The sequence below is a fragment of the Notothenia coriiceps genome, unplaced genomic scaffold, assembly GCF_000735185.1.
Source record: "Notothenia coriiceps isolate Sejong01 unplaced genomic scaffold, NC01 NC01_scaffold00037246, whole genome shotgun sequence".
Lineage (NCBI taxonomy): Eukaryota > Metazoa > Chordata > Actinopteri > Perciformes > Nototheniidae > Notothenia > Notothenia coriiceps.
In genome coordinates this window covers 7919738-7933721 of record NW_011369947.1, presented here as the reverse complement: position 1 = coordinate 7933721, position 13984 = coordinate 7919738, and the positions used below count along the sequence as shown (strand labels likewise).

The 13984-nt window shown below is 38.7% G+C and overlaps 2 protein-coding genes across 2 annotated transcripts in view; one reads left to right on the top strand and one right to left on the bottom strand.

Moving 5' to 3' along the window:
- gfpt2 (glutamine-fructose-6-phosphate transaminase 2) overlaps window positions 1–6337 on the bottom strand; it is a 16235-nt gene extending 9898 nt beyond the window's left edge. Inside the window, exons 1-6 of the mRNA XM_010794698.1 lie at window positions 6242–6337; window positions 5180–5287; window positions 3823–3930; window positions 3477–3602; window positions 2958–3016; window positions 2033–2167 (exon numbers count right to left, since the gene is read on the bottom strand). Of these exons, the coding sequence (XP_010793000.1) occupies window positions 2033–2167; window positions 2958–3016; window positions 3477–3602; window positions 3823–3930; window positions 5180–5287; window positions 6242–6248 (543 nt within the window). The 5' untranslated portion in view covers window positions 6249–6337. The remainder of the gene's footprint in view (window positions 1–2032; window positions 2168–2957; window positions 3017–3476; window positions 3603–3822; window positions 3931–5179; window positions 5288–6241) is intronic.
- Window positions 6338–12273: 5936 nt separating this feature from the next.
- The window catches only part of LOC104965690 (ammonium transporter Rh type B-like), an 8141-nt gene continuing 6430 nt past the window's right edge, over window positions 12274–13984 (top strand). Inside the window, exon 1 of the mRNA XM_010794697.1 lies at window positions 12274–12282. The gene's annotated coding sequence lies outside the window, so the exon portion shown is untranslated. The remainder of the gene's footprint in view (window positions 12283–13984) is intronic.

Below are 13984 nucleotides of genomic sequence, written 5' to 3'. Positions count from 1 at the left end.
AAATACATTATTAAAAAGGCATTTAAAAACAGGCATAATAAGCAAAGGTAATGAAATAAATTAAATAAATAAACACAGCAGGTACAGAATACATGACTAAAAAGGCATACTGTAGTGTGAGTATGGGCAGCTCAATTAAAAGCAGCGGCAAATAGGTGCGATTTCAGTCGGGATTTAAAAATAGGAAGTGTTTCAGCGGACGTGCACGATTTAGGCAGTTTGTTCCAAATTGTTGGGGCATAATTACTAAAAGCTGCTTTTCCATGTTTAGTGTTTGTTCTCGGAACAGAGAGCAGACCCGACCTAGAAGACCTGAGACTCCTGGATGCTTCATAGTGATGGAGTAGGTCGTCTATATACCTCGGTCCTAAGCCATTTAGTGATTTAAAAACTAGCAGTAGTATTTTAAAATCAATTATTTGGCAGACTGGAAGCCAGTGTAATGATCTCAGAACCGGAGTGATGTGATCCACTTTCTAGTGTCAGTGAGGACTCGAGCAGCAGCGTTCTGAATCAGCCGCAGCTTTCTGATAGATGTTTTAGTGAGCCCTGTGAATACACTATTGCAGTAGTCGAATCTACTGAAAATATAAGCAGCTTTTCTAAATCCTGTGACATTAGTTTTTTAATCCTTGATATGTTCTTCAGGTGGCAGTATGCAGACCTAGTAACTGTTGTAATGTGACTGTTAAAATTCAGGTCTGAGTCCATCACTACACCCAGATTTCTTGCTTTGTGAGTTACTTTGTAGTCTGCTGACTGAAGCTCTGTGATTACTTTTAATCGGTCCTTCTTTGCTCCAAAAACAATGATCTCAGTTTTTTGTTTGTTTAATTGGAAAGTTCTGAGTCATCCAGTCAGTGATTTGCTCAATGCACTTGCTCATTGTTCTAATTGGAGAGTAGTCTCCCGGTGTGATTTTAAAATAAATCTGGGTGTCGTCTGCATAGATGTGATAGCTTAGATCGCTCTTTTTTAATAATTTCAGCCAGAGGTAGCATATAAATATTAAAAAGCAAAGGTCCTAAGATGGAGCCTTGAGGANTTTCTATTAATCGAAATAAGACCTCTGTTGTTTAACATCAGCTGTGTTTCGAAAGCAGTAACTGCAATTCTCCCTGCGGGGGTTTGGAGCAGAATTGGCTCAGCGTGTGCTTGTGTGTGTGCGGTGTTGAAATGGGGGGGGGATAAGACGGGGAGATGAGGGGGAGGGGGTCATGGTGCTGACGCTGTTGGTGGGTCGAACTGTCTGGTTCCCATTACTTCAAATCCAAAATGGCTGATTTGGCCTCCTCTGTCCTACTGAGGAGAGAGAACCAACTCCGACCAAAAGTTTGAGCATGAAAGTCACACGATGGAAAAGAGAGGCTTGCTCTATCTCACCCAAAAAAAATATGTCTCTATAAGTGATGATGTCACTCGAGATGACGTTGCTCATGATGCTGTTACGGCGGTTGCTATAGAGACTGTTTTTGTAATGGTGTGCAGCGGTTTACTGGACAAGAAATTCAAGTTTACATTGTAAAATGAGTAAATTAGTTTCTGTTCGTGTGTGTATCGTTGGGTGTGTCCTGGCAGTTGTGGAAGAAGTACTCAGATCTTTTAATTAAGTAAAGTAGAAATACCATCATCCAACAATGGTCTCTTACAGATATATGTGTTAAATGTTACTTTAGTAAAAGTACAGAAGTATTGTCATGAACATGCACTTAAGTATCAAAATTAAAAGTTCTTATGAAGCAGGATTGCCCCTTTAAAAAGGTTGTTAATTCTGTTTTTATCACTTAAGAAAAGTATGTATGCCAAAAGTGTACTTAAGTGCAAGTTTAGAATCAAATTTAGTTACACCCCTTCACTGCTGAGTGGCAGAAGAACAAACTAGAAAACCCTGATATCTTGAAGTGACTTAACAACAAAAAAAAGATTAGCATGCTAAATAGAAACTGTGCTTCTGTAAAGGGGAACACATGTTTGTGTTAACGTTTAACGTTTCAGTGTTATGGTTATGAGTTGCTATGTGTGAGTTACTCACCAGCTGCTGAATGACCCTCTCTACAAGGGTGGAGAACCCGATGTCCTCATTCTCTCTGTTGTCGTAAACATATTTGATCAATTTCGGGATCACCTCTGTGTCCGTCTCCGACTCAAACTCATATCCTTTGTTGATCTGAGGAAAGTACAGATTTTTTTAATTTACACAAAAACATAAATATACAGTCAGTCAAATTCCATCTAAATCTTTCCTTGTTGTCACTTGATATGGTGTAGGCCTGGATATAGAGGAAACTATCAAACATCAATAATAGCTTAGAGTTTTAATGAGGAGATCCATACCTTTTACATTCTGATGGAAAACTGATATTTTGTTCAAACTACAAAAACGTTGACTTAGCATCATAGTCACACGTGTGTTGGTGTCTGTTAGGATTGTTGTCTGCAAACTAGCTACTTCAATTCATGGACATTTTCTCAATTGACCAGTTGAGAGCATTTCCAAGAACTTTCATCAATACTTGATTTGCTAAATTAATTATATCTCATTCGTAATGTCAGCAACAAAGCTATTCTATTTTAAGAAGATTTGTTCAGCTATTAGTAACTCAATTGTTTCTGCCCATCAACAAAAGTATTGCTAGGCAACATCATTTTGTTTATTCAACCAGGTTTGACCTTTATAATGCGTTAACAAGTCAATACTTAATGAATTATTAATAATGAATACAGTTGTCTCAGCTGACATCTGGGGTTATTTAAAAGAAAAGAAAACAAGGATGTTTTATAGATCAGCTGAATAAAAAATTGTTGATAATATACAGCCACACATACTTGTCTAACCTGTACACAGAACAACATGCCAAACATTGTCACATGGTATAATCTTTTTAAAACTTGAATGACACTGCATTGTATTGAAGCTTATTTTGACAAAAGAAATTCCTGATGATTAAATAACTTACCAGGTAGGCCTTCAGCTCTTTGTAGTTGGTGATGATGCCGTTGTGGATGACGACAAACTCTAAGAAAAGTGAGTCAGAGCAAAAAGTTCAGCAAAAGGTGTGATAGGGCAAAGACTGGTAAAGTGACAGTTAGACAACTTCGGATGATAAGTTATCATAAATGACATGTAAACAAAAGTTGATCAATGACAAATACAATGTGTCTGTTAACCCCACTGATATGCAAACACAAGTTAATAGTGTTTCTCCTTTATTTTAATATATTCACTGACTCTTTGGACTTAAGAACACATACCATGATCCAAAGTCAAGATACATTATTGACAAAACTATGATAAAAAGATGGGTGTAGCCATCATTAAAACATAAAATGTTTGTTTAATTAACGTTTCTAGCATCTTGGCCTTTAGTTTGAATGATCAGTCAAGATGTATAGGCTATTATTACTGGAGGCCAATCAAGTGATTCAAAATGTGATCTGTATGTGAGCATGCATCAAAGTACATTATATCATATTACCGTTTTCCTTGTCAGAGCGATGAGGGTGGCTGTTAACCTCGCTCGGCTCTCCGTGTGTGGCCCAGCGAGTGTGAGCGATGCCAAAGTGTGTGAACAGCTTCTCATCCAGGTCAAGTAAGTCTTTCTCTGAACAAACAAAACACAAAACATCCCTTCACTGACATGAACACACTGCAGTGCCCTTCAATGACAGAAAAATGTAAAGCAAGATATTCAAAGTAGGGGGAACGGAGTATTTCAAAACCCTTTTTAAATGGTACGCAGATAATATTATGGATATATCAAATTGGAAATACTGAGCAAACACATTTCATGACAGATCTGAATCAAAGGTGAATGAACCCACTGCAAAGCTCTTCATCCAGGGCCTTCACCTTCCCCGTCTTCTTGATCAAGCAGATGGTGTTTTGGTTGTGTTCATTGCCTGTCTTCTTTGGGCCATCCACAGCAATACCTGCAAACAGACAGGAGGGGGGTTTAATTGATTCATAGAGCGGTAAGAAAAGCACTTAGCATTAAGATTCAAAGTGTACTCAAGTGTGATTTCGGGTGAAAGGTAATGCTTTTATAGAAAGGGGATAGATAGGTTATGAATAGTGAGACAGGATTTAACATGGTAGTAAGTAATATTACTTATTGTGCTTTAAATTGGGGTTTTATATTGTTGTATATTGTTTTTGAATCGTGTATGACAGTTTTTCAGTCTGGGGCTATAAGTATGGTTTTATTGTCCCTATCGGTTTTGTCTAAATGTATTTATGCAGCTTTTTATATATTTATTGATATACATTCCTTTGGTCAACTCTGTTGTTTTTAAATGTGCTATATCAATAAAGTTGGATTGGATTGTGAGCATGTGTCTGTGTGCGTGCTGCCATAATATTAAGTTGAACCTAATATTATCTAATAATATTGCTTTCAACTAACCTCATACAGTTATGTGAAATCTGTTGACATATCTAAATAAAGTCAACGGTTCAGTTTTTTCAGTGTGTGATGACGTGGTTCTAACAGCCATGAAAGGAGCTTTAGTTAAGTGGCATCCTCTTAAACAAATAAGATGAACAAACACAAGGTGTGGGTGTGTTTGAACACAATCAAATGTTCGGGTGGCAGGAGGCTCGGGGTGTTTCTCAAGGTCGAGGAGGCTTGCTTGGTAGCACAAACAATGATTCTGCGCCACTCAATTACGTAGTATGCTTAAAATAGTGGCTCTGGAGCAGCTTTACTCGACATTGAGAAACGGCCTCTGAGTTAGATGTTACTGAAGATTTTTAAGGAGTAGTGGTAGCTAAAATATTTTATACCAAAAGTTTCTAAGACACTTCACCTATTGTACGTGTTTTGCTACCTTTCTTTCAAGATCATTAGGATTGTGTATTTGCATGAAATGTAGAAATATGTGAAGTAGAATCTGATTTAAATAATCAATGTGTGCTTCTTTCCTCTCAGTGTTCATCAAGTATATGAGACTATATTTTTTTACTGCTATAGTAACGTAAATAGTGTTTATTCCAAATCATTACAGGCAGATTGTGCTTGTGAATTAGCAAAGATTTCATTTTTTTAAGACATGACACCAAGGAGTACTATAAGCTTTTGTGGATGCGGGTGTGTGTGTGTGTGTGTGTGTGTGTGTGTGTGTGTGTGTGTGTGTGTGTGTGTGTGTGTGTGTGGCAACACGGCTCAGCCGAGTGTCTTACCTGCTGAATCGTACCCTCTGTATTCCAGTCTCTGCAGTCCCTTCACCAGCGTCTCAAATATCTCCTTTCTGGTGCGAGGCACTTGGTAATTCAGGTAGGCAAAGATCCCTTTGAGAGAGGGAGAAAGAGAGACAGAACTTAAACCCTCTGAAGCCATGTAGGCAGAGTTTACAGGGCTGCAAAAAAAGGACTTCTTTTGAGTTCACTATAAAGAAATGTAGGTTAAATTCACAATGAATTTCTGAACAAAAAGCTGCAATAAGTTGTGAGATGACACCAATATCCACTTAAAAAAAAGGGAAGATGATTTAGGAAAAACACTGCTGATCAAGGATTCCAGCTGTGTTACTTTGCATAAATGGCATCTCATTATATTGAATTACATGAGTTAGTCAAGCTGATGCATCATTGTATTCAATTAAACAACTGTGTGTGTGTGTGTGTGTGTGTCAGGGAATGTTCCGGGCAGCTCTGCTCCCTAAGCACACAGCTGGCCATTGACGGGCGCACATTGCGCGCAGTGTTGGAGCAGCCAGGTAGGCAGGCTGCTGTTCACTCCCTCAGCCTTGGCCTCTTCCTTGCAGATCAGGAGAGGGCGACGTGCTGTTAAAGATTTACTTTGGGCTGTAAACTGCTGGAAAGTATATCCAAGTGTACAATACCGCTGATGGTTCGACTTAATGTTATGGAGGTTGGGTGTAAACCGCTTTTCAGTAGCGCCACATCATAGCCTCATACCTCACTTCTGTGCGTTTGACAGTAACTGGAATGACCTGCTTGTCAAAAATACTGACACGTCGCAGCTGCATTCTGAAAAACCCACACGTGAATAAACAGCTAATAAAACACTTATCCCGCTATTTCAGCTCAGAAATTGTTTAAAAAGATTATGATAAACACAAGAGAACAGTTGTATGATATGATAACGTTGGGAATGCCTCGCTTTTAACGCATTGCATCGGTCTAACTTGGCAGAGCAGGAGACTGTCAGGAAATGTTGGTGTGTAAATAATTCACTTCCAACAAGTTTTCTATAAAGTTGATTAAAAAAAGGACACTTACCACACATGACTCAAACTTTGGTTTCGTTGCTGGACACCTTTATGTGAGAAAAGGACTTGTAGTTTCCCGATGTAATGATGCTTCTGCCTCTGCCGTGTTAAATCCAGAGTTAGTGCACTCCCGACTCAGTTCATTTAAATAGTGTTTGCGGCCACGCCTCCTTTGACAACTCCCTCTTCTGTCAGGGCCGTGGCTGCAGGTATTCACAAACCTCACCTGTCACATACTATAGGGGCCTATTAACTATTGACGATACACCTGTTTACGTCAACTGTATTCAAATGCACTTTCAATGGGGTGCATCCCATTTTACATCCCTTTGCCACAGCTTTTTTTAAATAATGAGTTTGATTGCCAATCAATACTTTTTGTAAACGTTTGATAAAGGTTTGGTCCAACCCCTTGGTAAATTAATGGAAAATCACATTCTAAATGAAAGGCATCTTAAAGATGAGTGACAGCTATTTATTTATAATGTTATTATAGTCTTTTTAAAATAGTTCTCTATCTATGTATTTTTATTTTTATTTTACTTTTATGTATGCACCACACCAAGTCAAATTCCTCGTACGTACCTACCTGGTAATAAACCCGTTTCTGATTCTAATCTGCTTTGCATGTTCTTGACATGTGTGAATGTAAACTCAGTTATCTTTGATTTCCCTAAACATATTTCTGGCAAACTTGTTGAGCCCGCTTGCTTCATGTTTCTTTTAAGAAATGATCTGAATAAAAGTAACTATTGATGATTTAAATCTGGTGAATACATATAGCAGTATAATATTTCTTTAGGAATGTAATAAATGTATTACAGACTAGAGTAAGGGATCTATTTATATCCTTGTATTGTTGCTAAGTTACATGTAAGTGTGCTGTACATTGCATGGAATGTGTAAATAGTTACTAAAGAATGAGTGAAGAACAAAGAAGGAACTAAGAGCTTATTGACACAAGTTCCTGAATAACTGCATCCAGGGGAGTTGAGTGCAAATTCGGTGGTTTATGAGTAGCCTACTGTGTGAGAAGGACTTTTTATTTTAGCTACTGATCACTTTGATATTTTTTGTGTATCAGTTTGTGCACCACCAAACCTCTGAGGAGCCGCTCAATTCTAGAAGTTCCAAAGAATCTGCAGATATGGATCTAGATGGCAGATAATTCAGTTCTGGTACAGAAGTGTTTATGACTTTCACATATTTCCACCTAAACTGATGGATGATTTGATGCCGGGGGAAATTTGATACAACTTTCCTCCTTATTCCCTCTGAAGGACTCTGGAACACGTGTTTCTTTAATAGGTTGTGCAGTTTGATTAAAAGCTCACATCTTATTAAAATATCTGTTTCTATTGAGTATTGAAAGAATACCAGTTTTATAATCCAAAGTGTCAGGTTCACCTAGATGACATGTAACAGCAGCAATAACATATATCCATTTTAAACAACGCAAACATTAAACTGATAAACAAACTACTGATTTGACAAATAATAAAGCAGGGTTATTAATTACTCACGAGAGATATCACTCGTCAAATTTCTTCAGTGCTTAAAGGTGGGGTAGGTCATTTTGGAGAAACCAGCTCGAGTGCGCTAGAATTTGAAAATACACAGCCGGAAAAAATCTGCCATTTCCTTACAGAGCCCCTCCTCCAACACACACGAACGCGCACATGACCAATGAGGGCACGAGATAAGTTTGTGCACAGATGGAAGGCTGACAGGCAGGTAGGCCATCCAGTTATTTTAGCCGGGCCGACTCAGATGATTGGTTGTGCTTTTTGCAGTACTACGGCTTCCACAGATGACATTTTTTTATGGATTTTTTGTCAAAGCACTATTCATTGCTATCGGGATGTTAAGAGCATTCCATGGAATATAACAAAAAGTGTATCTCGAGCCGGTNGATATACACCTGAACATCAGCAGGAGAGGACTCTTTAAAGTAGAGACACTACATACTGATATACACCTGAACATCAGCAGGAGAGGACTCTTTAAAGTAGAGACACTACATACTGATATACACCTGAACATCAGCAGGAGAGGACTCTTTAAAGTAGAGACACTACATACTGTTAAAGTAGAGACACTACATACTGATATACACCTGAACATCAGCAGGAGAGGACTCTTTAAAGAAGAGACACTACATACTGATATTTTATCTACACTGTCCCTTTGCCACTGTGATGCATTTTAAATGTCCTCGCTTTATGACAAATAAAATATTTCTGAGTCTAAAAGAATCGGTCTGGAAATATTCAAATTAAAGCAAAAATATTTTTCTACTTTTCTCCACCGGTGCAGGTGTTAAATGTCTCCCTGCGGGGTTCGTTTGAATGGCATTTCACATCAGTGTCGACAGAGAGCTTCATGAGCTGTTTGAGATTTCATTAAGAGTTCAAAAGCTTTCGTCTCTACATTCTCCTCATTTTCTGCTCTGCCCCGGGACCCCCCACCATGTTGGGACACCCCCCAGGGATAGTGTCTTGCAAATATACCTTCCTTCTGCATGTTTGTTGTGGTTTTATGTTTTATTAATTAATCCAATTAAGTTTGAAGTGCAAAATCAAACACACGACTCATATTCACATCCTTTAGTAGGGAGTTGATGTTATCTTTTTACTGATAGGTTCAGAGTATTTAATGCTGAAACACGAATTCTAACTTTCTGTGCAGGTGTCAAAGGGTATCAAATGTGTAAAACCAACTACATACTCATCCCACTGCTATTAATATAGATTAAGGTTGCTCAATGCAAAAGCAGCTTTTAACTTTGTGTGCACGGTGTCAAAGGGTATACAATGTGTTTTACGAATGCATTTGTAATCAGCGGCCTGTGTTTGGCAATAACACGTTTTCTTCTACACCATCAATCCGTGTAAATGAGGAAATGAACGATCAATGGATCTTCCTCCAGCGGACCGGAAGACATTTCTATGAACTCGGAGAGAATGGGACGCGTCCAATTAGTGCAGCAGAGAGCTTTCATTCTCTTCACACAACAAACTGCATCTCCACCTGATGAGTTTGCAGGAACTAAATGATTCTAAAACATGTAAGTAAGTTGGGGTAGCATGCAGGAAGGAAATACTTACAGTTATTGAGATCACTTGGAGAGCATGTAGGAGAGGATAGGGGTAGTTAGAGACAGATATTAAGCATTATTAGAAAGGCAAATGGGATTATTCTCAATGGTACATATGGAAGAGTTCACACACCTTTCTTTGTGTGTTAAGCCATTATCCAATAATTACAGTTCAGTTTTGCAGAAGTAACCATTGCATCAACTTTCTTAAGCATTGTTGAATCATAACTTACAATATTTACCTAATGTTACTGTCTGAAACCAGGAGCAGACAACACTTTTTACAATAGCACAATGTCTAAAATCTGATGATACTATTGTTCTCCAATGAATAACTGTCAGAAGTGGGATACGTATTGCCAAGCCCCTTCATTTCTAACTGAAAACCTTTTAAAAGTTGTGCATGCAATGGCAACCTATCACAAAAGACTGACACAATCTGGATTTATTTTCTTGAGAAAGCACCATTCTTTCAAGTTTGCAAAGATTCTGTAGTAACAGTTCAAATTCATTCACACTTTAGCATTTACAAGGACAGATACAGGAAAACATTCCCACTGCAATAACTCTCTATAACAAATCTCCTCTGGCTGGAGGAGAACTCTCTGCTACTGGACTGCTAGCAGTCTGTGCTGCGGAACGGTATCTCGAGATTTCTGGATGTATAACACATGTAGACATTTTGACAATAAAGCTGACTTTGACTTGATATACCTTTTTTACTTGACAATGCCATGTCTTTTTTTGCTGCTGCAAGCAAACATTTCCCAACTCTAGCCTTCTTATCTATTATTATCTTAGTGTTGTGGGTTAAGGACTTAACAGTATATCATTTTAATTGTATCTTTAATGTATTAATCTGTCCTGTTTTTCAATCTTAACCTGTTGCTGTTTGAACCACTGAATTTACCCACAGATAAATTCCATTTTATTCAGAGCATTTGACCCCTGACCCCCTGTCCCCGGGACACTCACTCGGGTACCGGTAGTAGAAGTCTGGTGAATTCAGACAAATACTTAATGTTACTGAAATGCAGCCCCTGAAACCAGGATTCACTTTTTACAATAACACAATATCTCAAATCTGATGATACACATTGTTTCTCCAATGAATAACTGTCTGTTTGTGAATTCTCCGGCCGAAGCTCCAAATAAACCATCAGTGTTTGCCATCAAAGCTCCAGCTCTCCCCGTGTCTCCTTTTGAGTCGGTGACTCCTCCTGCATTGCTACTAGGGAACAATGAAGTTGGCTCTTCATAGGGAGCTTAAATATAGTTGGGGAAAGTATATTTTAGCATAATCTTGACTAAAACAAACAGATGCCATTCAAGTGCACTTGAATATCCATCCCAAAGCACACTGCTTACTGCATGGCTATTGAGACCACACAAAGGTTCGCAACAGGCTCACAAATGTGAGAGTGGAAAAACTGGTTGGCATTCGGGCAAACCTAAGGCTCTCTGAGCCGACACAGAGCCTCCTCAACAAGGCTGGACAGGACACTGAAGAGCAAGAGGTATATATATAATATTTAACTCGACATTCCTGTTTCGTTCTTCAACAAACAATAATTGTTCATTAAATAATTAAAACTTGTTCTGTTCTACTTAATCGTCATGTTTTTTGTTTAATTTGCATCGAATATTCCAAATCTTACCGTACCGAAACTTCCACAGAAGTTTCCCCCACACGTATTGCCAAGCCCCTTCATTTCAACTAAAAACCTTTTAAAAGTATTTTTTCCAAGACATTTTTTTTGCAATGTAGTCAAAGCTCTGTATTTCACTAAAAACATGTTAAAGCACCCATTCTTTCCAGTTTGCAAACTGTAATGATACACAAACTGCTGTTACTTAAATTCAGACACACTTTAGCATTCAGAGCATTTGGAGAGGATGATGTTGTTTGAGACATATATTAAGCATTATTAGAAAGTAAAATAGGATTATTCTTGGAGGAGTTCACACATACCTTTCTTTGGTGCAACCTTTGTATGTCATGTCATATATCCAATAACTAAAGCTTCCGTTTTGCAGAAGTAGTCATTGCATCACCTTTCTTTAGCATTGTTGAATCATAAGTTGTCACACATGATGTTATTTTTGTTTTAAATCATGGCTTTTGCACTAAAGCTCTGCATCAGTTACAGAAACGGTGAATACTGACAAAAAAAAGGTTATTCTTTACTTTTAATTAAAGAAAAGTCTGACTTTCTGTGTTGTATTTTCCTGGCTTTATTATCCCTGTCCTAAAGAACAAAGGTACATTTAAAAAGCATCATTGGACACCTTTAGCATTCAGAGCATTTGACCCCTGACCCTCCTGTCCCCGGGACACTCACTTGGGTACCGGTAGTAGAAGTCGTTCTCGGACTCAGAAGTGTGGTTCCCGTTGTGCCATGCCGCGGCGTCCGTGCCGTGGTCGTACTGCACCAAGGTGGCGAAGAGGATGATGAGGATGATCTGCAGGATGAAGCAGGTGATCGGCAGCTTCAGCCTCATGTTGGTGGCTGCGTCCGTCATGTTGTCTTTCCCCGAGCAAAAGAGAGGCTGACTGAGGACGGGGGGGATTAAAGATCCAGCACAGAAAGTAGTTGCACACACTCTGTCTCTCTCTCTCTCTCACACACACGCTCCCCGGGGTGCAGAGACAGAAGGCTGCTGTGTGTGTGTGTGTGGGTGTGTGGAGGAGAAACTCTCAGACAGACACGGAGCTGCTGCTAAATATGTGTTGTTACAGGACCTGCCTCATGAATAATGCAGTGTCACTTGTACCACGCCCCCTTTCTACTGTACTTTTTAAAGGTGGAATGAAGTCAGGGGTGTGGGTAATGAAGGCTTCCTTCAATTATTAGTCTCTATGGTATTGTGCAATACATTTAAAGAATATTGACAACACCAATGTTCCCTTAACCTACTGTTGTGATATATTATGTCCAGCAACTACAATGTTTTATAGTCAACATTTATTAATAATAACCGAGAGTCAAAATGGTTATGAAGCCTGAGTTATGTGATTTATTTTGTCAAACACTTGTATTTGTTTTCACTTCATGATCTTTTACCTGGAGGTGCTTTAAAGCTATTTAGTGCACCTCTTTTCAGCAACAGCTCTAAACTGGTAGCTCCTACGAAAATATACACCTGAACATCAGCAGGAGAGGACTCTTTAAAGTAGAGACACTACATACTGATATACACCTGAACATCAGAGGAGAGGACTNTATCTTAATGTGTGCATATGTGTAAATGTGTCTTTTGATTGTGTGTAGGAACGAAAATAAAATTATACAGATATGTATACAAATTTGCAAAATATGTATATCCTACACACAATCAAAAGACACATTTACACATATGCACACATTAAGATAAAAGAACACAAAAATCAATATATAAAAAAATAACAGTTCAAGCTGGGTTTTATTGTTCGCTGTCGACAAGAATACTTTTATTTGTATCTAAAATTATGCTTGTGATTCCATCTGTCTTGCTAAGGAATGTAAAATGTCCAACTGATTTCAACACAAATCAGGGTTCAGGTTGTCAGGTTTGGTCACCTTGAAACTCATTGAAATCCAATGCTTTTCCTCCACAATATATTGGATTTAGAAGGAAATTGCTCTGAAATTCAGTGTTTTGTTTAAACAAAAAATAAGTTTTTACCAAAGAGAAACTGTACTTAATTTGACTTTAACACAAATGACTCTTGACTTTTGTTTGCTTTTCATTTGGGTTTTGTCGTCCTCCTTACCTGAAAAGTTATAATGCTTCCTAGATTCAATCAGCAAGCAGCCGACCTTGTTGTGTTGTACTTTGTCAATTCTTTTAGTCATTATTTCATAACATTGGGTTGGCATGGTCAGTCTAAAAGCAGCCTTTAAGCAATGGACCTTGTCTTTGTTCTTGTCAATAGTAGTACAAAAACTAACTCAAGAAAACTGGTGTTCTTGATCTTATCCCCTTTAACTGGAATTACATAAATTGGGTCTTGATCAAAGCTTTGAACAGACACACAAGTTGAAGTATTGAACTTCTGTCTCTTAGAAGGATCTTGACTTGTATCTTCTCTTACCTTTTGGTTAACCTCCAGGTCTAACATATCACTGTAAAAACATGTCGTTAGCAGTGACGACTCATAGGTGGAATTGCCCAATGCAGCTTTAACATCACATAATCCAATCAACCAACTGAATGCTGTCCTTACTGCTTTTATTTCTCAGGTACCATCTTCCTGTGGATGTACTGGCCCAGCTTCAACTCTGCAGTCACGGCTCACGGAGACGACCAGCATCGCACAGCCATGAACACTTACTACTCCCTGGCCGCCTGCACCATGGCCACATACGGCATGTCCGCCCTCACTGCACACGACGGAAAGCTTGATATGGTGAGGACACATTATCATCACATAAATTAAATGGTGGTGCCAAAAATAAGTTCAAATCGCCAGAGGTGGGAAATAGTGGAGTACAAATACTTTGTTACGGTACCTACAGTGGGGGAAAAAGTATTTAGTCAGCCACCAATTGTGCAAGTTCTCCCACTTAAAAAGATGAGAGAGGCCTGTAATTTTCATCCGTAGGCTATAGACAAGTTTACGCGACAAACCACGGGTAGCGCCATAACCCTACACAAATGCACTTCATTTCCGCC